Raw genomic sequence first — 24,397 nt, 5'->3', positions numbered from 1 at the left:
AGGCATCCCTAATCCTTGCAGCCCCGCACTGGGCCCCTCTAACAGCCCTACTCTCTGGCTGTTCAAATTCAGCCTTCAGGTGTTGAACCTCTGAGGTCCATGCCTGAGTGAATCTTCCACCCTTCTCTTCACAAATGTTATGGAGGGTACAGTACGCAGATATAACCACGGGGATGTTGTCTTTGGCCAGGTCCAGCTTCCCATACAGACAGCGCTAGCGGCCATTTAAACGGCCAAAAGCACACTCCACAGTCATTCTGCACCAACTCAGCCTGTTGTTGAACCACTCCTTGCTGCTGTCAAGGAGGCTCCCTGTGTAGGGTTTCATGAGCCACGGTATTAAAGAGTAAGCGGGATCTCCAAGGATCACAATGGGCATTTCAACTTCCCCTACGGTGATCTTCTGGTCTGGGAAAAAAGTCCTGGCTTGCAGCTTCCTGAACAGGCCTGTGTTCCGAAAGATGTGTGTCATGCACCTTTCCAGACCAGCCTGCATCAATGAAACAATGTCAATGAAATGCCAACGGTGATCCACAAGCACCTGGAGAACCACAGAGAAATACCCCTTCCAATTTATGTACTCTGAGGCTAGGTGGGCTGGTGCCAGAACTGGAATATACGTCCCATCTATTGCCCCTCCACAGTTAGAGAAACCCATTTGTGCAAAGCCAACCACAATGTCACGCACGTTACCCAGAGTCACAGTTCTTCTGAACAGGATGCGATTAATGGCCCTGCAAACTTGCATCAACACGATTCCAACGGTCGACTTTTCCGCTCCAATCTGGTTAGCGACCGATAGGTAGCTGTCTGGAGTTGGCAGCTTCCAGACTGCAACAGCCACCCGCTTCTCCACTGGCAGGGCAGCTCTCAATCTCGTATCCTTGCGCCGCCGGGTGGGGGCGAGCTCATCACATAGTCCCATGAAAGTGGCTTTTCTCATCTGAAAGTTCTGTAGCCACTGCTCGTCATCCCAGACTTGCATGATGATGTGATCCCACCACTCAGTGCTTGTTTCCCGAGCCCAAAAGCAGTGTTCCACTGTGGTCAGCATGTCCGTGAATGCCACAAGCAATCTAGTGTCATATGTGTTATGCGAGTCGACATCACCGTCAGACTCCTCACTGTAAGTTTGTAGCTTAAGGAGTAACTCTACTGCAATTTGTGACGTGCTGGCGTGACCCATCAGCATATTCCTCAGCAATTCGGGGTCCATTCCTGCAGACCAAAAGGGAAGACAGAGCGCGCAGTACAAAAAAAAGTTGAACGGTGGCACCAAATGTGGACGGAAGCACAGGGATTGCTGGAATGCGAAGTGATGCATCACGGGGCATTGGAACAGGACCCATAATGCCCCGCACCCTCGCCCACACCCTTCCCACAAGCCACAGCGCCAGAATGGGAAAAGGTGATAATGCACCGCTCCCAATGCCGCTGCAAGTGCTGCAAATGTGGCCACGCCAGTGCGCCTGCAGCTGACAGTGGGAGCACACTGCAGCGCTTTCCCTGCTGTGGTCTCTGAGGGCTGCTTCAACTCACAGCGCTCTACATCTGCAAGTGTAGCCATGCCCGAAGGTTCCCAAGTAGAAGAGGATTGTGGAGTGCAGTTTATCTTCATACACAAATCCCAGAAACCACCTTGTGATAAAGTAAACAAAGCCAAGTTATCTGTACTACTGCAACAACATCTAGAGGCCTTGGCCAGATGCTGTGCAAACATAGTAAAAAAGCGTCTGCCCTAAAGAGCTTCCAGTCAAACACAAGATGGGATGACAGAAACAAATGAGCAATGGAAATATCATTCTAGTACATCTCCCTTGCAAAACAGAAATGTGCCTTCCAGCATAGTCACTGCTGAGTAATGCAAAATATAAGAATGGCCATACTGGGTCAGACCAAAGGTCCACCTAGCTCAGTATCCTGTCTTCCCACAGTGGCCAATGCCAGGTGCCCCAAGGGAATGAACAGAACAGGTCATCACCAAGTGATCCATCGCATCGCCCATTCCCAGCAAAGCCTTTTCTATTATCCTAGCAGAGAGAAGTATGAGACCAGGAATCAAGTCTGGATCTCCCACGTAACACTGCACTGAATTAATTAAACTTGACCAAAGGGCCCACCTTAACAAAAGTATGTTACACATCAACTCTTCAAACTGAATTGCTGCTCCGAAGACAGAACTGACTCATACAAAGGAATTAATTTCTTCAGATTTTTAAAAAGCAAATTACATAAAAAATAAAAGATCACTTTAATAATTAAATAAAAAACTATACCACAGAAGTGTGTGTCAAGACCATGAATATGATGAAATGCCCCTTTAAAATGGTATATGTTGTAGAATAATGAACAGCTTCAATGAGGTGTTTACGGTACACTACAGTTGCATTTCACAGATCCTCAAAAAAAGTGAAAATCAGACATGCAGAGCCAGAGCTGCCTGAGAGTTTAAACAATCTGGAAATGTCTAAATCCATCATGGAGTTTGGAGCCTGTCTTATTTTCCAGAATTTCTGGACCAAAGAGAAGAACTACTCTCCTTCCCCCAACTCCTTGGCTGCTTTCATTACACCGCTATGCTTAACAGCTAAAATAGGTCCATAAATAACAGGGTTTGAAGGCTGTTGATCAAAGAGTATTTAAAAACACAAGGCATCACCCTGGAAAGCACAAAGGCTTGTACCAATCTCCAAGCCTTTTCATTTGCTGACCATTTATAGTAAGTACCATAGCAGCACCTGTCATTGCTGCTATTAGTTAAGGTCTATTGCTGTTTCCATTAGAAGCCCTGCTTTTCAGAGGTTTATAGCTAAGGTGGTTTATTTTAACTGGCTGTAAATTAAAGTGCATGGTTTTCACTTCAGATACCATTTCTTCTTAGAACTCTTTAAATATTGGTTGTGCTGCACTTATTGGGGTAGGCTTGGTATTACTTGCTCCAGTGCAAAATTATAGAAAATTAATAGAAAATAAAAAACCTGTAAGCTAGATACACACGCTTCAGAAGAATAGCATACTAATTAGGATGCTAATTTTTAAGGCGCTGCTACAATTCCTGATTTTGGCAGAACTCCCAATGAAGTCAATGGGTTTTTTAGCCTGAATAAGGAGTACTGACCTAATATTAAAGTAACCTATTCTTCATGGACATAAAAAAAGTTACAATATGAACAGACGAGCAACTGTTCTGCTACGCTGACAGGCTCGTTAGTAGAACAGTTATTACTTATCTCTGGTTTCCTCTAGGTTCTTAATGCATAAAATGTGTCAAGATTCTCATCAGTGATTTCATTTTGGGCGCCCAACTTGACAACACCTTAAAGGGCCCTGATTTTCAAAGGGTGGGTCTTGGCCTAATACATGTATAGACAAGCATGAAAAGGGTGATCTAAGCTGCAGTTATGATGCCAATATAAGCAAGAGTAATGTCAGGGCAATCCAAATATTTTCTATATTATTGCTAAAAAATAAAGAAAATGAAATCATACAATTTTTTATTAAAGTAACACCGACGTTCACAACACTTTTTCTTGCTGATATGTTCTGAAATTTTACATAGATGTATGTTGCTGCATATAAACTGAGCTGTATTATAAAGATTTTGGTCATCAATTAGAAATTATGAGTCTTCTCTGCTGGCATATCCAGAATGCTGAAAAACAACATCTGTAGTTCCAGCAGCATAAGAGTACAATGCCAGGTGAAATATTTTCCATCCAGTACTCATATTGGGTCAACTGTCAGAAAACTACTTAAGATATTCGAGTGCTGAGAAGAGTCATTAACAATGACATCTTTGGGACTCCTTGTTCGTATTCTTTCACCGATTAACTTACCAAACTTGCTCAAATTAATAGTTGATTTCTCCAACTATCAGCACTATAGACAACCTAGAGTACGGCTGTGTTCTTGCTTTTACAACACTGCCAGTAATAAAGATTCAGACAGCAGAATTTAGCTGATTAAAAGAGATTAGTAACAAAATTATATACTTCTATAATGGCAAATCACTACAACTTCTATTCTAGGCGCTGATATACACAGCGGAACAGAATCCACCTTGCTCTTTCTTAGCAGAACAGTGCTAATAGTAAACATTGACTTTAGTCAGTAAGGTAATACCTAGCTCTTATCTAGCACTTGTCATCAGTAAATCTCAAAGCACTTTACAATGATACAATACAGTATCATTATCCCCAGTTTACAGATGGGGAAACTGAGGCACCGGGAGATGAAGTGTCTTGTTGCAGGTCACCCATCAGGCCAGTGGCAGAGTGTGGAGCAGACCCAGACCACCACATGACACCACAGAGAGAAGCTGTAGAACCAACTGACTAGTGCCATGCTGAATAAAGTGATTATTGTAACTGCGTATTTATTTTTCTGATTAGTCAGTACTAAAATGCATCTGAAGCCTCTTACCTCTAGGCTAACTTATGGTTAGTGCCACATTAATATATTTTAGCAAGGTAGCAGCAGGCTTTAGAAATGCCAGTTTTAATACCAGAAAGTTAGCTCTACACATAATTCAATTTGTGTGTTGTCGGAAGTGCTTCTCATCAGTGAGAGCTTTCAAAACAACGTACTTCACAAATCAAGAAATTCAGAAATTAAAACTGACCCTTCAGTTTTAGCCTATGCAAAATCCAGCATATAAACAATGCAATATTTTCAATTATTTGAAAGCCCTGCAGAATCCAGCCTTACAGAGCAAGTCAGGAATAACCAAAGGGAAAATAATGGGGCCAGTGTCCTTTGCACAGTAAAGGATCTAAAAAAAGGCAGCCTGAAGTCTTTCCCCATTCTAAGAAATAGTTTCTAGTCTAAGAGATACTAGGATCATCATCAAATTTTGTCCTCCCTGATTTTGCTAGCCTCCTGGGTGGCCCAGAGGAGGGGAGTTGGAGCTCTCTCATCCCAGAAGTGACATAGCTGGGATTTTAATCTTTAACAAAACTTTCTTCACAGCTATTTGTTTGAGTTAAATAGGCATATCTGAGGAATCACCTCTCCCCACATCATGGCCATAGTGGTCAGTAGAAACACTCAAGCTTGGTCTCCCTTGTTATAAAGGAGGCACTCTCTGTGAGGGCTACAGAACTCTGGAACTTGCTTGGTCCAATACAGCCTGAATTTGGTGACTTTACAGGCATGCTGCAAAAGACATCCGCTCAACAGGGTCGTTGGAGGGGGCTGACGGCACGCTTCTCACAATGATGAAGAGAGAAGTTTGGGGTTTTTTTTAGGTTTCTTGCTGACCGAGTTCCTGTTTGAAATGAATATTTTAAGGGTGCTGGCATTTTATTTTATTGTATTAGTAATGATGCATCATGGAATCCAAATCCTTGGATAGACATTTTTATCATTTAAATTTAAATAAACCAACTGGTGTTACCAAAAAGTCCCCAAAAAGTTCTGAAGCAGTCTACCAAGCCTTCAAACTCATCACTTACACTGGTTTCACTTCCTTTGTACTCTACTTTATAATCCTACCATTTCTCTAGCTGTCTACAGATTCTAAAGCAAAAAGCAAAGCAGAACAAATAAACAAAAATTTTATGCTCCATTTTATAAGTGAAGAAAAGAAAAGCACAGAACACCCATTTTCCCCCTTTGCAGGTCAGCTTTAAAGATAGTTTGGTAGTTCATTTAAAATCTACTGGGTTTTGTTTGTTAGACTCATAAGGATATTTTATCAGACAATGGTATTTTCATATAATATGCACAAACATTAAATTTGGTGGCAAGAACAATTTTATTTACTCTAGTTTGGAATCTGCTAAACAAGTAATTTTGAAGAGACAAACATTTCACAAAGCAGAACACTTAGAAATTAGAGCCTTTTCTTGCTTATTGCACGTCTGTCTTTATTAAACTTTTTCTTCCTAGCTCTGAGAACAGACCACGCTCTGTATTAAAGCTGTCAAATATCTCCATTAAAATAAAAAATGGAAAGGGAGACCTTGATCCAGAAAAATGAAAACAACTAAAGATGGCAAAGGAAAAAATAGCAGGGGGGAGAAAACAGAAGACGGTGTTGCCATAGCAGCTGTCTTTGATAAAGTCATACGTAAGAAGGGAGGGAGTTACCCTAACAATAATTAGCCTCCTTAATTTTGGAAAAACAGAGAGAGGCTAAACTGAAACACAATTTACAATGTAATTACTTACACTAAAGAAAAAGAGCTGCAGTGTTCTAAAAACATTGACAATGTCTGGCTTGGAAATAATTTTTTCTTTTCAACGTATTGAGGACATTTTCTGTGTAGGTAACATGGTGTTTGTTTCAATCACCATATCTAAAATCTGAGATCAATGGCCAAAACGTTTATTATTCCACAGTACAATTATTTCGGAGTTAACCCTACATGTATTATTCTGACACATTTCAGAGTAACAGCCGTGTTAGTCTGTATTCGCAAAAAGAAAAGGAGTACTTGTGGCACCTTAGAGACTAACCAATTTATTTGAGCATAAGCTTTTGTGAGCTGTAGCTGCAGCTCACGAAAGCTTATGCTCAAATAAATTGGTTAGTCTCTAAGGTGCCACAAGTACTCCTTTTCTTTATTCTGAGACAACCTCCCTGTTGCTCGCCCGGACTCTGGAATCCCCAGCATCTAAAAGTATTTTCTCTGTGGTGTCCTTGTATTTATTGTAAAGGGAGGATTAGTATGGAAGCCCTGAGAGTGCTCTGTACTAATGAAGAAGGATGGGAAGATTGGAGGCCTGCCTGAGTGTTTATTCCCATTCTAGGCATCATCCCCACCCCAACCAGAGCTGTTAGAATGTGTCTGAGTAGCACTTCACACAAAGTGAGGGCCCAGGCTGTATCTTCTTGGGCTAGTATCACTATACAGTAAAAACATCTCTCTTTATAGAAATCTTATCTTTAGGGTTTGGGTTTTTTTGCTGGGGAAGGAGGAGTAGGCATTCAGTGAAATTGAATGGTGGTAAATTCAAAACTAATCAAAGGAAATACTTTTTCACACAACATGTAATTAGACTGTGAAACTAATTGCCACAAGATGTCATTGAACAAGATTCTAAGAGGGAATGGACATTTGTAAGGATGACAAGAATATCCACAACTATGTCAGTTAATGCCTAAATAAATGGGAAAAGATATTAAACTTCACGTTTCAGGGCTTAAGCTAGATCTCTAGTAGGGATCAAGACAAGAGTTACAGGGAGACAAGTTATCCTACATTCGTCTGCTGCCTCAGACTTGAGGATGACTAGTGATAATTAGCCCCCACTAATTTTATTTAGTTCTCAATTAACAGCAATATCAAAGGTTGTGTGTGTGTGTGTGTGCGCACGCGCGTACATATACACAGGAAACACCGACTAGTCTTCCTGTGATCTGCAGTGAGAAGAGAGGAATTATCCAGCTCTGGTTTCTGAGATACAAATGCTGCTTGTGTTAATGTTTCCCTTCAGATAACCATCTGCCCAATTTTGGGAGAAGAGAGAGGACATGTTTGGAGGGGTGAGAAAAGAAATCCCTAGAAGGTTCCAGCAGCACTCACGGATTGAGTTTGGGAGTGTGAAGCGTAGTGTTATTTGATTCCTTCCCCTCTGCGGACACCTCTAAGTACTCCCAGTATCCCAGGAAGCCTGAGGACTTTGGAGTATTCTCTGTCAAAAGTCTATCATTGGAAAGAGCGAAGGGGCACTTGTTAAAGAATTTGCAAGTCTTTGCTGCTTCCTGTCAGAATTAACATGCTTATCTTCCAGTGATCTACATGACTTGACACAAAATTATTTTTTTTACTGAGTTTCCTTTTACCTCCCAACACATCTTTAAAATTTATGAAAAGCTGCTGAACCAAGCCAGACAACTTACTTAATAGTAAAAGAAAGATGCAGCAAGCCTTGTCTCAGAAATGGAGAGATCATTTAACAACAACAAAAAATAAAAAAATGGAAGGAAGGGTAGTTAAGGGTAGTTAAATTCTAGAATCCTAATCATTGAAGGTTTTTAAGAACAGGTTGGACAAACACGAGTCAGGGACTGTCTAGGTTTATTTGGTCCTGCCTCAGTGCAGGTCCTGATGACCTCTCAAGCTCCCTTCCAGTCCAATACTTCTATGACTGACTGAGTTTGAAAAAGGTAAAAACAAAAATTTTCTGCAGCTGCCTCACTACTGTTAAAAAAAAAAAAAGTTGGGTATGCCTTAAACCTTCTGGGTTCTTAGGAAGGTATTTGCACAGGTCCTCAGTGCACCGGGGGTGGGGGGGGGGAACCAGCCACATGTGAAAGGTTTATGCAATGGAGGACACACTTACAAAGGGTGGAGGACACACTTACAAAGGAGGACACACTTCACAGTATTACTTCCACTAACTTTAAACATGCACACATTGTCCAAAATGAAAAGTTTACTATTCTTGTGATGTTTTAATTACAGGATCATTAAGCCTGGAGTTACTAGCTGACTAGGCCTACAAGCTCAGACTTTCTGTAGCATTGTGCTCTGTTACGCCCCCTCCATGACACTGGCCCTGGGCTTCCCTAGCCACTTGTGGCTCGTGTGGCCCCCTAACTCTAGGGGTGTTTCCTAGTGTAGGGGCAGCTGGTTGGCTGGAGGAAGAGATGCTTCTTATGCCGCACCTATGCAGGGACAGGCCTGTGAGGAAAGGAGGGACGTTACCTAGGAGCAGACAGGTTTCAGATATGAGTGGGAGGAGGAAAAAGGGAGCTGCTGGGTCACATTTGCAGGAGGGAAGTGGGGAAGGAAGAGAAAAAGAGCCCAGAAGTTGAAGGCCAGATTGAGGGCAGATACATCATTTGGGTAGGAATCCTTCTCTAGAGCGGCCATGTGAGAGTACAGAAGGGTTATGACTATAATTTAAACATACTGGCCAAGTAAAAAGAAAAGACGAAGAGAAACAGCAGTAGGAAGTACAGCCCCAATACAGGAAAGTACTTAAGCACAGTCTCATGGGATGGTTTTGGTCCCTAAGAATATCATGCCGTTTTTGATTGGCATCAGGGAGAAACTGTGTGACTTGAGCTTCCTGTCTTCCTTTCTAGAGATGGCTTACACAGTTCTTCCTGCCAGATATCCTTCCATCATATCTGGGAAGTGGATCTCACTATTTGAAAGCCAATTTCCAACTGAGTCAGGGCACCCTTGCCTTGTTGCCGAACGCAAGATTGTCAATTACAAAAGTTAGGAAAAAAGTGTATTTAGAACTCGCATCCCTAGTTCCCAATATGATGCACTGAGGTCACCTACTGAGAGAGCTCAACACACACCTACAGTTCTGAACTCCACCACCACGTGATCCTTTAGCAGGGAAAGTCCGTTGTCTTACGCAAAACAGGCATAGTAGGTATAGATTAGATGATGCACTATGACAATGCACATACCAGAACAACACCCTTAAATATGCAATAATGCACACAAAGGTTTCTGTTTAATTTTGAAACACAAGAATCCTAATTCTTGGAACAAATATACTTAGTCATCAAGTCCAAAGTTTCAGATTCATGCTGGAAATGATGCCAAAAGCTACCATAAAGGTGTTTAATTCTGAAAATATTTTTTCCTTGAACTTATTAGGGAGTATTCAAAGCCATCAACTGATTTGAACTTATGCAACAGCGAGAAGCCTTCTGTGATTCTAATCCCATTTACAAGCCGGAGAAAATGCTTTCTAATACAGATCTCAAAAAGATGTGGAATTGTATGAACCCAGAGCATCTTTCTCTACAGCCCCGTCTGCACAGTCTGAGGAGGAGCAGAGAAGGGGTAATATTTATTGGAAATTCTAAACCTGATGCATAATAGACATTTTTTTTTCAAAAGTTCACAGTCTCTCAAATACCAGAATTTTACACTTTAATGATACTTACCACAAGTGATTTTTCTAACCTTGCTAGTGCACTAATTAAACTGTTTTGACTCTGCAGATTATAGTTCACTACAACTTCCAAATACAGTTTCCTTGGACTTTTACCTGCCCTAGTTTCCCCAAGCAGCCAGCAGAGAAAAAGTTTCCACACAGTTTAAAAATATACAGACACCACCATCAGCTGGCTGTTCAATTTGTACAAACTAAGAACTTATAGTAGTAAGTCCTACAGAAATTCTGCAGAGTACCTTGAAGAGCAGGTGATGTTAATTTTCACCAAGTCCCACAAGATCCCATGCAGATCATACCACAGGACTGACTGCATAAAGGTAGGAAGCCAATTTCAAGCCATTATCTCCAAAACTAGCAAGGTAAGCAGCTAATGTGGTTGGGAATCTCTGGGTACATTTACACTGAAATTAGAGGCAAGCTGGCTGACTCGGGCTTGCGGGGTTCTGGCTAAGGGGACCCTTGCAGGATCCTAGAGTCCAGGCTCCAGCCTGAGCGCAAACGTTGACACCTCAATTAAACAGTCCCTTAGATCTGAGCCTGAGTCAGCTGCCACAGGCCAGCCATGGGTTTTTAACTGCAGTGTAGACATATCGTCTGTGGGCTGCAGGAAGGGGTGCAGCAGGTTGCAGGCTCATAGGAACATGTTTATTTAAAGCAATAACATTTCACTGAACCAATGAAACGTTCACATCCTCAGCACCTACTTTTCGAAAGCAACAAGTATTTTATAGTTGTATCAAAAAAGGTGTTTCAATGGGGATTCAATTTTCTCTTTGGACTTTAAGGAATATTTTAGATTTATCAGAGGGCAGAAAGATGAATTAAAAAAGGATTTACCTTTTCGTCCAAATTTAGAGAGAGAAAAAAAGAATCCGCTTATCAACCTAATAATCTGCTTCATTATTTCCCCTAAATAGGAGCTAGATTTTAAGAAAAGTTGGGTTCTATACAAAGCTAGCACATATGATAAGAGGCCCCACTCCTGGAAAGACATCAGCATATTATGCATAAAATTGACATAACTGAGTTATGCAGTGTGGTTCTAGCTGTACTTGCCCTGGCATATTAGGAAGACAAAGTGGGCGAGGTAATAACTTTTATTGAATCAACTTCTGTTGGTGAAAAAGAAGCTTTTGAGCTACACAGAGCGCTTTATGTGTGGGCTCAAGCCTTTGCAGGGTTGGGGCCATAGTCTGGAATATCTTCTCCATTCCCACACCTTTCCTGTCCACAACATTTTCATTCCCTCCAGACATTTCTTACCGATCTGTATTGGTAATATATTTTATCAAATTCATTGCCTCCAATTGTGATTTCTGGGATGTAGCGAGGGATAGTTGTAGGGTTCACCACTTTATGTTTGTCCTCCATACTAAAAAAGGGAAAAAAACAAAACAAAAAAACCACAGTTATGTCCATCCTTCTTGGAAATAATTCAATCAACTTTGAAATTCAGAGAGATATTGGAAAACTGAAATGCATTAGTAATCTGGATGCAAAGGACAATAAAGAAGTCATTACTTCAGGCAAACCAAATACAAAAAAATGATTTTTTTTTCCTACTTAAACTATATTTCTGCAGATGTAGGGTCCTCTTTCGGTTCTACTGTATGCATGAACTGACTGCCCCTTGCACCCTTCCCTATCCCATTTCAATATAGCCCTTTTCCCATTTGGCCTTTATTTGAAAGAAAGGCTAACTCTTCTAATGGTAGCTCTGAAGTTGCTGGAAGCCTGGTGTGTCAGAGAGCTGCAACTACTTGCTTCTATGAACGTTTCGGTTTTGTAACTCAGTAACAGATATAAATAAAACAGATGGATTTTTTGTACTCCGTTAATGTTTTGCAAATAGCGTCCATGCGCTGGCATTTCATTTGCAGTGGAAGGATGCTTTTCTCATCAATATTAATCTATATTTCCATCTCTAGTGAAATGAACAAATCGCACACATATGGCTCTGTCCCAGATAAAATTTGAGCTTAATACAATAGCTTCATATTGTTTTTTTTTTAATTGAGTTCGCTTAAATTGTGTAGATTAAGTTTAGCCCAACTAATGAAATAGAGATCTTACTTGCATTTTATTCTAAATGCATTCAAAATAATTTAATACACTCATGGTCTCCTCTTCCATTACGAGGCTATCAATATGCAGCATCTAAATTCTATTACTTTTTCAGTAAAGAGTTTGTATGGAAGTGTTTTTAAATGTACCTGGCAACATACCAGGTGATCCATGTGCACAAATATTCAACAGAACAAGAACTGGCCCAATAGTAGCTCTTGACATGGTCACATACAACACCATCTTCAATTACTGGCAATCTCTCAGCTGGTGGGATCTGAGGCTAGAGTAGAGGAAATATGCTCAATGCATAGAGGGTGTGCTACCATTCTTCACAGCAAAACTCTGTTTTACCGCTGTGTGAAGCTACAGTGTTCCTTAGGTTAGCTCAGATTACATTAGGCAATCGTTCTCTAGTCTCTCAACAAGATGTCATGGCAGGGGGTCATGGGAAAGAAAACAACAAGAGGGGAAACTAGAAAGACAAGTGCCAATGACAGCAGTATGTTTCCGCGCTCTCTACAAGTGCCCAATTGTGATTGCTTGTACCCAGTATTCACAACCTACACACCATTGTAATAATCTTTGTGAAAAATATGCCTAGTGAGGTATCATTTGAAAACTAATCACTCACTGGTCAATAACAATGATGAAATGTGTGTAGCAACATTATATATAAAGTTATGAATTCTCCTTGAATGATGTTGGTAGCACATATTCAAACCCATGTAGCCCCAGTTAGGCAGGACTGGTCAAGCAGATCTTCAGAAATATGTGTTTACCTCAATTTACATGCAAGTTGTAAACAGGGTCCTCAGATAGTGAGAGGGAGAAGACAGGAGATAAGGAAAATCTGCATTTCAGCCGAGGTGAGAAGAAATTGTGTGCAACCTCTTTCACCACCGGACACCATGTTGCCTTCTTTACTGTCTGAATGAACTTTAATAGGGTAATCCTCAGTACAATGTATTTCAAAGGATGACTGAACTATGAAAGTGATGGGCAAAATGCCCCAAGTTCTCTCTCCCTATCCATCTCTCTCTTTTCACCTCAGATGACAAAAGAAACAGGTGTTGGACTTTGGAAATAGATGCCAACCTGAGAATTTGATCAACAATGTTAGTGGGAATGGACTTCAACTTGACCCAAATCTAGTTAGTTAAGTTTAGAAAGCATTTTATCTTTATTTCTCTTGTAACCATTGCTCACTTAAATGCCTTATAGTGGTACTCACAAACTCTTTATAGTTAAATAAACTTGTTTTATTCTTTAATTAAAACGAATCCAGTGTTGTCTTTAAACAAAATTGTGTAAGTAACTCCATTTAGAGTAGCAAACTGTTGTATATGGATCTACTCAGAGGGCAATGGGACCATCTGGACTGTCCAGGAGAGGGCTGGACAATGCAGAACACATATTTTGGGGGGAAAACCCAGGGCTGGCAGTGTGTTGGGGTCACCCTGCAGGCAGTAACCAAGGCTGCTAGAAGCCAGAGTGCGGCTGGTGAGTTGCTGACAGGCTGCAGGGGGCAGAACTGCTGGACCGGGACTGTGGCTCTACAGACACTCAGGGTGTTACCAGCATGCTGTCCGCGAGTGGCCCAAGTGAGACCTACAGCAGCAAAGCATTGTGAGGCACCCAAGTTGCAGGGCAGGTGGTGATACAGCCCCTCAATCGTCAGGATTGCACCCCGGAATATCATACTAATGAGCTCCTAACAAGCCCTCTTTTTCATCTGAGGAGGAGGATAGGACTGGGGAAAGATGAGGTGCTAGCTGGACAAGACACTCAGGAGAAGACAGAAGCAAGAGAAGTTATTGACTTGTGTAGAAGTGGTCCGGCTTTTGGAACTTAGTATCACAAAAAAATTGCTATGCCCAGAAACAGTGCATCCTGGGGATATAGATAACACTGAGTAACATAACCCTGCATTTCCATACTTTTCAATATCTGCTCCAAGTGTTTCAAAAGTTTTGAAGTTGAAATAGTTTTAAAATATATATTGCATTAATTTCATATAAAGAAAATTCACATTGTACAGTACTCCCTTGCTTTATTCCTATATCAAATTCATCACTTTGTGACATTTCATCATAAGATTTATATAAAAAATATTGCCAAGTAGACCCAAACAGAACAAAAATATTAGATTCATGCTTGTCTCCCCAAAATTCCTATCCCAAATGTTTTATTTGCCTGTAACATTGAGGGTTAATGTAACAAACAGTAACAGAATTTCAGCTGGAAACATGATTTTGAAGTCAACAGTGTCCCTTTACCAGAATGGAAACATTTAGAGATACCTTGCTGTGCTATTAGGATTTTGCTGCAGTTCAGCTCTGATCAGTACAGATATAAGCAGCAATCCACCATAAAAGGGATACTCTGTGGCAACACTAAGCACATTCAAAAATCTAACATTTTTTGAAGAGCTTAAGAAACTGCTAGAAACGCACAACTATTTAGATGAAGAAATTATATACAGAGGAACAGTGCCATCTATATAAAGTCTGAGGACATCACACCAATCATGACGTTGCAATTGACAATGAATTCAAAAACAGAGGTACACAAACACAGCTGTGCTTTTGGTTTTCAGGGACTGTCATTTCTCTAGAAACATTTACACAAGAATGCAAAGGAGTAATATGGTGCAGAAAACGGTTACTCAATTACAATTACTACTGTTAATCATTTGTATTACAGTAGTACTCCAAGAGTTCAAATCAGGACCTCGCTGTGCTCAGTGCTGTCTAGAACATAGAAGAACACAGTCCCTGCCCCATGAGTAGTTAGCTAGCTAATTCACAACTGAATACAAACCCAAATGGTTTGTGTGTTAAGATATAAATCTACGTGCCACTCTATTACAGATAGATAACATAAAAACAACACTGAACTAACAACCTGAATATTATTCCAAGGTCAGAAAATGAATAAAAATAAATGCTCATTTGGCATCATTTGGCAAAGTTAGGATGAAATAATGTCAAAGAAATTCTCCTACAACTGAAAAAACATTGTTCATACTACTTATCACAAAACTGTGATTTTTCCTTAATCAGAGATAACTTTTTCCCTTCCAATTTAGTATAGTGGGGCAGGAGAGGACTGGTATTGTTTTTTGGGATTTTTTTTAAGAACAGGTTTGGGGGTTTATAACCCTATCTCCAAGATGGTGTTTACCAGGAAAACCAGAGGAGTTCTGGGTGTAACAAGGAAGCCAGGTTTCCAAAGCCAGCACCATCCACAAGTTACAGGACAGGAAGATGGGCCCTCTAGCCAAGACAAATATGGGTCTTTTAGGAGCCACGCTGCCAATGACTCTCCCATACCTTCATCTCCCACCCCAAGAGAAGCAGGAACTGAAGGCAGAGTAAGTTTTGCTTGAAAGAATATTATAAAAATCACATCAATTCCCATTGTGAATTCCACTGGCTCAGCAAAGAGCATTTCTGTCCTTGCCACATGTTAAATCTGGTCCATATAGGTTCTGTAGAACAGGGACAAGCTGGAACACCCAGTGCCATTCAAGTGGAATTAACTTAGCCTCCTCCCATGCAGAAGGGATCTCTCCAAGTAGTGACTCTTTTCACATCTACGCACAGCCCCTTTTAAGGAAAGTCTGTCAGCACTATAGAGTGTAAACGCTCTATGGCAGGGACCGTCTCTTTGGTCTGTATTTATACAGAACTTACCACAATTAGGTCTCGGAGACCCATGATTAGGTCTCTGAGGCATTATGGTAATACATAAAATAAAATAGTGAGTTATAATCTGCATTTTCATTGTGCAGCCAGCACTTCCATCCATTCATACAGCAATTTCCTCTTAAACTAGCTGTTTACAAGATATCAAACTATGGCTCCTGACTTCAATAGGACTTTACACATGGTTAGCATTAGGCATGGTGCTTAAGCATCTTTCTGCCTTGGGCCCTAAAGGCACTGGCTTTATATCATCCTCCAATTTATCAATAGCCGTGTCTCATTCTAACAGCAGCACTGACCCTCTGCCAAACCATAGCAGATATCCTGGGCTTGGCAGATTAGCTTCCCAAGGGAAGCAACACTCCGTCTGGGAATATTCCAACAGTAACTTATTTACACACACACACACAAGTCCTGGAACAGAAGATACTCCTTTGTCTCCTCCGAACTGGATTATCGTATGCTCCACAAGCTACTAGGAATTAACTCCAGTCAGAAGCTGAAGCTAGAGTGGAATCCAGCAGCCCACATGTTAAGTGACAGGTTTCAGAGTAACAGCCGTGTTAGTCTGTATTCGCAAAAAGAAAAGGAGGACTTGTGGTACCTTAGAGACTAACCAATTTATTTGAGCATAAGCTTTCGTGAGCTGAATGCATGAAATGAGCTGTAGCTCACAAAAGCTTATGCTCAAATAAATTGGTTAGTCTCTAAGGTGCCACTAGTACTCCTTTTCTTTTCATGTTAAGTGAGTATGTCAACAGTACTCATGAGGTGCACTTCAGGCCCATTGGTTTTTGGAGTTTAAAGGTGTTAATGCTGCCTTAAATGGCCTGGGATCTGCCACTTGAGAGAGAACCTCTCTCTATTTCAGATAGCAATCACACTGGGGCTTCTCTTTGGGTGTGATCCAAAGCCTGTTGAAGTCAATGGGAGTCTTGAAACATAGGGATGGGAGATACTGGTAAAGCATTCTCTGAGAGGGCCCTTGGACTTCTGACCCCCTCTTCCCCCCCCACATTGAAATAGTCATGATCTTTTACCTTCAGGCTATGATGCAGAGGCCCTTCCCCCGCCTCCCCTCACAAGTGTTTTGGGAAGGAAAAGAGGACAGGGAGGTAAGAGATTTTATTACACAAGGTTTGTTATATGTGGGAGGGAGTCTGCCCTTTTGTTTAACTTATTTATTATTTGCATATTATTTGTTGGGAATCATTAAGAAAGGGATAGATAATAAAACAGAAAATATCATAGTGCTTTTATATAAATACATGATACGCTGACATCTTGAATACTGCATGCAGATGTGGTGACCCCATCTCAAAAAAGATATATTGGAATTGGAAAAGGTTCAGAAAAGGGCAACAAAAATTATTAGGGGTATGGAACGGCTGCCATATGAGGAGAGATTAATAAGACTGGGACTTTTCCAGCTTGGAAAAGACACGACTAAGGGGGGATATGATAGAGGTCTATCAAATCATGACTGGTGTGGAGAAAGTAAATAAAGAAGTGTTATTTCTTCCTTCTCATAACACAATTAGGGGGAACCAAATAAAATGAATAGGCAGCAGGTTTAAAACAAATAAAAGGAAGTATCTTTTCACACAACATAGTCTTGGCCTTCACAACATCCTCTGGCAAGGATTTCCACAGGTTGACTATAACAGAGTTAAAAAAAGAACTAGATAAATTAATGAAGGATAGGTCCATCAATGGCTATTAGCCAGGGATGGTGTCCCTAGCCTCTGTTTGCCAGAAGGTGGGAATGGGCAACAGGGGATGGATCACTTGATGATTACCTATTCTGTTCATTCCTTCTGGGGCACCTGCCATTGGCCACTATCAGAAGACAGGATACTGGGCTAAAAAGACCTTTGATCTGACCCAGTATGGCCATTCTTATGCATAACAGCCCTGTTGTGCTGGCCTTTGCACAAACTCAGTTAAAGACAGTCCCTGTCCCAAAGAGCTTACAAGTCAGACAAAGGTGAGAGGGGAAATAGAAGCACAGAGGTGGGAAGTGACTTGCTCAAGGGGTCCCTGCAGGCCACCACCAAAGCTGGGAATAGAACCCAGGTCTAGTTTTCCAGACCTGTGCCTTAGCCACCAGATCTGTATTTTAGTTAATGGCAGGAAACCTAGAACAGGCTTCTTTCACATTAAATCAAACTTAAGGGGCTAGTGTTACTCTACACAAACTGGAAGGAATTTGTTGTGAATGATCATGATGTAAAATTATAAAATGCATCATGCTGTATTTGAGAATTAACTTTATGGACAGGACTCTATGATAGGGGAAGCAAAAGTGGATGGGAACCTGGGAGGCAGTGACCATTAGATGGTCGAGTTCAGGATCCTGACACAAGGAAGAAAGGAGAGCAGCAGAATACGGACTCTGGACTTCAGAAAAGCAGACTTTGACAACCTCAGGGAACTGATAGGCAGGGTCCCCTGGGAGAATAATATGAGGGGGAAAGGAGTCCAGGAGAGCTGGCTGTATTTTAAAGAAGCCTTATGGAGGTTACAGGGACAAACCATCCCGATGTGCAGAAAGAATAGTAAATACGGCAGGCGACCAGCATGGCTTATCAGTGAAATCCCTGCTAATCTCAAACCCAAAAAAGAAGCTTACAAGAAGTGGAAGATTGGACAAATGACCAGGGAAGAGTATAAAAATATTGCTCGGGCATGCAGGAGTGAAATCAGGAACGCCAAATCACACCTGGAGTTGCAGATAGCAAGAGATGTTAAGAGTAACAAGAAAGGTTTCTTCAGGTATGTTAGCAACAAGAAGAAAGTCAAGGAAAGTGTGGGCCTTTTACTGAATGAGGGAGGCAACCTAGTGGCAGAGGATGTGGAAAAAGCTAATGTACTCAATGCTTTTTTTGCCTCTGTCTTCACGCACAAGGTCAGCTCCCAGACTACTGCACTGGGCAGCACTGCATGGGGAGGAGGTGACAAGCCCTCTCTGGAGAAAGAAGTGGTTCGGGACTATTTAGAAAAGTTGGATGAGCACAAGTCCATGGGGCCGGATGCGCTGCATCTGAGGGTGCTAAAGGAGTTGGCGGATGTGATTGCAGAGCCATTGGCCATTATCTTTGAAAACTCATGGCAATCGGGGGAGGTCCCGGACAACTGGAAAAGGCTAATGTAGTGCCTATCTTTAAAAAAGGGAAGGAGGAGGATCCTGGGAACTACAGGCCAGTCAGCTTCACCTCAGTCCCTGGAAAAATAATGGAGCAGGTCCTCAAGGAATCAATTCTGAAGCACTTAGAGGAGAGGAAAGTGATCAAGAACAGTCAGCATGGATTCATGAAGGGCAAGTCAAGCCTGACTAATCTAATTGCCTTCTATGACGAGATAACTGGCTCTGTGGATGAGGGGAAAGCAGTGGACGTGCTGTTCCTTGACTTTAGCAAAGCTTTTGACACGGTCTCCCACAGTATTCTTGACATGACTTATGAGGAGAGGCTGAGGGAACTGGGATTGTTTTGTCTGGGGAAGAGAAGAATGAGGGAGGGATTTGATAGCTGCTTTCAACTACCTGAAAGGGGGTTCCAAAGAGGATGGCTCTAGACTGTTCTCAGTGGTAGCAGATGACAGAACAAGGAGTAATGGTCCCAAGTTGCAGTGGGGGAGGTTTAGGTTGGATATTAGGAAAAACTTTTTTACTAGGAGGGTGGTGAAGCACTGGAATGCGTTACCTAGGGAGGTGGTAGAATCTCCTTCCTTAGAAGTTTTTAAGGTCAGGCTTGACAAAGCCCTGGCTGGGATGATTTAGTTGGGGATTGGTCCTGCTTTGAGAAGGGGGTTGGACTAGATGGCCTCCTGAGGTCCCTTCCAACCCTGATATTCTATGATTCTATGGTGTTGTCTGCAACAGAAGGGAACTGGACTTGGTGATCCAAGATGTCCCTTAGAGTCCTATAACCTATGTAACTCCACCAAAGAATGAGGCTTTAAGTTAATAGCTTATCCCTTTTAATGTCCACATGGGGGCAGCATGTGCACAAACATGGACAGCAGCTCACACACGAGAAATATATAAGTAGATTCTTCCATAACAAATAAAAGCGTTTAACACTTGATAAGTCACACATAAATAGGGCTTGTGCGCCCAGGGCAGGCTCCTTGAGTTCTGCTGAGGAAAGCTCTCCATAGTTTTTTAACTCTGGGCATTCAGGAAAGGAGCTTGCTGTAGATTACAGGATGTAAAGGATTTATTTATATCATTGGTGGCTAGAGCTATATAAACAGCTGTATTATTAATTGGCTTATTATATATTATATTTTAAATATTGATCATACTTTAGTTATTGCCAATTTTAAATGCTTAGAGTATGCATGGTCACATGGGGATGAGGGGAGGGGGTGGCTGAGTGGTGGGTGCAGGGACACCTGGGGACAGGGGCAGATGTGCTTGACTGAATGAGAGAGGCTAGAGGTCAGCCAGGGTCAGCTCCCTAACAATCCCTCCCTGCCACCAAAAAAACCTGTTCTATAGTTCTCCCATCCACAGACAACAACCCTCCAAGTTCACACCCAGGCTCCTGCCCAGCAATTACTTCCTTCTCCGTCGGGTCCTCCATTGGGGGTAATGGACTCCCCCAAGCCTTTGCACTGCTTCTGAGGGGTGCAGGAAATATGTTTCTGTACTGTAGTTTAAATGAATTATTACTCAGAGATCTGTATTAATATGCCTAGTAAGGAATCTATTTGTCAAAAAGTATTTCCTGAATCTTTTTTGTTATCTGTATTGTTCCAGACATACTTGCTGACAGGTATTTTGAAGTAAATTACCAAAATAATTGAAACTGGTGTGATTATATTGTTATTTTGACAAAATGCAGAATTTTAAAATATTGTGTGCAGAATTTTTAATTTTTTTGGCACAGAATTTCCACAGAAATAAACCACATTGCTCAGCGGTGTGAAAAATTCACCCCCTGAAAGACATACTTAAGCCAACCATAGCTCTACCATAGACTAGAAGAAATCTTCCTAGCTACTGCCTCTTGGAGAAGTGGATTTACTACAGCAATAGAAGAACCTGTTCGTCACTGTAGTGTCTTTTACAATACTACAGAAATTCAGAAAGGAAAAATATCAAGAAAAATTTGCCCATGGATCTACTTGCCTATGGAATAGTCTCCCAAGGGAACTGGACCAATTCACCATTTAAATCTAGTCTTGCAGAAAACACTAGTAAATTTACCCAATGGCAATCCTGCACATGAAAGGAGAGGGACTAGCTGATCTGTTAGAGTGTTTCCAGCTCTAGAGTTGGTTCACAGATAGCAAAATCAGTGCAAATGGCCGATGTAATTTCAGAAATAAACTGAGGTATTAAACGAAATTTGTGTCCACGCTTAACTGAATTAGGGGCAAGATCCCTGGCGTGGGTTGTGTTTGCCAGCATGTGCATTCAGAGAGTCACAACACTGCAGCCCCTGCTCTTTATCATGCAAGTGTTCCAATGCTGTTCTCTTCCCTCAACTCTCTTGCACCTATAGATATGATCCCACCACGCTTGGAGTAAGTAGTGCTGCATCTCCCTTTCCGACAACTGACAGCGCTTGGAACCGGCCCTCCACACTCAGGCAGAACTCCCACCGAAGTCAGTGAGAGCACTGCCAGAGTAGCAAGGGCACCAAGAGGATCACAGTTCGTCAGCAAAGCAGCCAATCCCCTGCTCCTATCTCAGCACGTGCGCACTGGATCTCTCTGTGAACAAATGGACCGTCCAGGCAGTTAATTGTATGTCAGGTACTCTTTGCACTAGTATCAATACCTACCGCACTACTGAAGAGCTTAATGTAGATATTCACTGACAATCTAGCCTAAGAAAGAAAGATCACATTGACAGATTATTTCAGTAAGGTCTTCTCTCTTCTGATTCTATCTCTATTGATCCAATTAAACAGAAACCTTTTTAAAAATGTCCTGAAACAGCAATCTTCTAAAATCTTTGAATAATTGAGCGTGAAAGACACAAAACTGGCAATACTCTAAAACCTAGATTAGGATTAATTAAGGCTCTTTATCTAGGATTATTTATTGGAAAACCAGTATTGATTGAGTGACTGTGTTCCTGTCATCCATCCAAGTTGGCATAAATTGCATTTCTTCCCCTACATTCCCTTTAGCCTCCTTGTTGGTTGCTCTCCCTGAACAGCAGAGATCTGAAAACAGAAATGGAAGTGCAGCACGCAAGGGCCTCCTCCCCCCAAATCTTTAAGATTGGCTGCATTATAATTTAACAGCAACACAACTCAGCAAGTTTTAGTTTGTCATCACCTCCCCACAAAGGGGACAGTGAAAGACACAGGGTAGCTAACTGCACATTGCAGGGCTTTGGAGCGAAGCCCAGAGCTGGAGCACAGCAGTGGAGCTGCAGGTTTTTGCCAGGAGCTGGAGTGGAGCTGGAGCACAGAAAATCTTGACTGCTCCACTGCTCCAGCTTTGTTTTTTTTTCCATTTTCAATCCAAAATGAATGATATTTAGCAAGAAAGTCCTAAAGGTGCCAAAAAGTTTCAGATTGCATAACAATTGATATTAACATCTACTTTACCACTTTACATAATATGTCACAGTTCTTCTCACTTCGTCCATCAAGATTTAATGTACAGATACAAAATTACGAAGTTTTTGGAGATATGTTTTATTAAAGAATCAGATAATTATCAGACATCAGGCAACACTGCAGACTGCTCCCACCCTTGTGCCAAGGTTAGACGAGTACGTACTCGCATAGATTAGTTAGATAGTTAAATTAGTATGTGCTGATACTTCTTTTGTAAGGGTTCATCAACGAGACGCGCTGAGTGCTGCAATTACGGAAAAGCGTGAAGCAAGACGCAACATTTAATATATCACAAACAGGTATATTGCAAAAAAAATAATGTTTTTGTTTATTGATGTATTAAGATATCGCAAAAGATATCAACCACTTAAGCTCATTTCTCACTCAAGCTCCAGTTACTGATACATTTGTTCATTTGTACATGCTCCCGTATCACTCTGATGGACTTATTTTATATGTCGTCTGTTCAACAGTCTTTTGGTAGCTTTGTTTGTAATTTTAAATTTACTGAAAAAGTCGTGTGCAGCAGGCATATAAATACACAGTAAACATTTTTGCATAAATTAGGAGTGATTTCTGTGATATATCCAGAGTGATTGGAAAATGTCCAACACAACTTTGGGGGTGAATTCTTAGGTCATCTTAAGAAAAAACGTTTCTGTGTCCTAAAATTCTTCCTAAGGGAGCTACAGTCCCTTCAAGGAGGTGATGAAAAGTTAATTTCTAATTAATATCTCAAAAACGTTTTAAGATAAAGTAATGAAAGTATGTCCGTGTCTTAGCATTAGTATGTGTTACCGTATTACATTATCCAAAATTATTTAAACCATAGGCATCCCGAACTGGTGGTTGGTCATTTTTATTTCATATTTCAAGAAAGGCTTGTCGTCGACTGATTATGTTCCATAATAAGTTGTTAATTTTTGGTTATTTATTATTATGTTTAAAATTTATGGTTCTAAAGTTGAAAAATAAGTAATAAGTATCATCATTATCATTCTAAGCAGCTAAGCAGATTAAAATTTTTGAACAGTTTTCTCGGAAACGGTTAATTATACAAAATGAATTAAGATGCATGTTTGAGCATTAAATCATATTCCAGAGTCGCATCTGTTAAATAGTCAAAGAGTTGAAAAATATTAAATAAAATTGGCCCAGTCCCCCCAGTTCACGACGCCTGCAGTTTAAATAATTTTATTTGAATGATGTTGTACGATAGAACGTTGGAAATAAAGTTTAACAGGAAAGCAGATTCAAACTGCAAGCACAGTCCTTTTAGTAAAGAGAGGAAATTTTTGGAAATATGTTTTTGCTTCATCAGGCTGGAAACATTATACAAGATAGAGCAATTAACACATTCTATCTTGTATAATCTATTCAGGCTGATGAAGCAAAAACGTATTTCCAAAAATTTGCACTCTTTACTAAAAGGACTCTGCTTGCAATTTGAATCCGCTTTCCCGTTAAAAGTTTATTTTTAACCTTGTAACGTGTAGCCTCGTTACTTCCCAACAATGTTGTAGAACAGCGACAGCACGTATTAACGCTTCGGCACATACCAAATTTCATTGAGATATCTATATTAAAGCGTTTTTGAGATATTAATCAAAAACTTGGAAAATATTTCTAATATTTTTACCGCAAAATTTCATAAGAAAAATGAACTTGCAATTTATAAATACAAATTTATATTATGTATATTAAAAGTACTTACTTCATTAAAACTGGAAGAAACATGTTAAAATATTAAAATATACTTTAATAATAATTTTGTGTAGAAAGAAAATGTGATCATTTTTTTCCAGAAAATCCAAGATAAATTCCAAGTACCTTAAGTGGTTAAGATATCACAAGCAGGTACATTTTTTTATAATGTAATGCTTTTGCTCATTGCTTTTCGAAGATCATAACAAGAAACATTTGGATGCGGTACCAGCACAAGAAGATTTGGCCGGGGCTTCAACAAAAAAATCAAATCTGCCCCACATGATTGATAGCCGATTTACGGAAAAGGATCTCAACGACATCTTAATTCTGAATTTGAAAAACCCCAATTTGGGCTTTTGGGAAAAGCAAAGAAGAAATTGGCAACGTGTAAGGTGGAAAAGGAAGTGAATGGCGAGCTCAAACCATGTAGCTTCAAGACAAGTGAGGCAAGTGCCGTGA

At 40.8% G+C, this 24,397-nt stretch overlaps 1 protein-coding gene across 4 annotated transcripts in view; it reads right to left on the bottom strand.

Moving 5' to 3' along the window:
- The window catches only part of NDUFA10 (NADH:ubiquinone oxidoreductase subunit A10), an 82,236-nt gene that overhangs the window by 11,252 nt on the left and 46,587 nt on the right, over positions 1-24,397 (bottom strand). For 3 of the 4 annotated variants that reach the window (XM_073306824.1, XM_073306821.1, XM_073306823.1), the window contains one exon: positions 11,137-11,245. The exons of the other annotated variant lie outside the window; for it this stretch is intronic. In XM_073306824.1, the coding sequence (XP_073162925.1) occupies positions 11,137-11,245 (109 nt within the window). The remainder of the gene's footprint in view (positions 1-11,136; positions 11,246-24,397) is intronic. 4 annotated transcript variants of the gene reach the window in all.

This window comes from Lepidochelys kempii, chromosome 11 (genome assembly GCF_965140265.1).
Source record: "Lepidochelys kempii isolate rLepKem1 chromosome 11, rLepKem1.hap2, whole genome shotgun sequence".
Lineage (NCBI taxonomy): Eukaryota > Metazoa > Chordata > Testudines > Cheloniidae > Lepidochelys > Lepidochelys kempii.
Note: the sequence above shows the minus strand (reverse complement) of the source record. Positions and strands in the feature narration are given on the sequence as shown.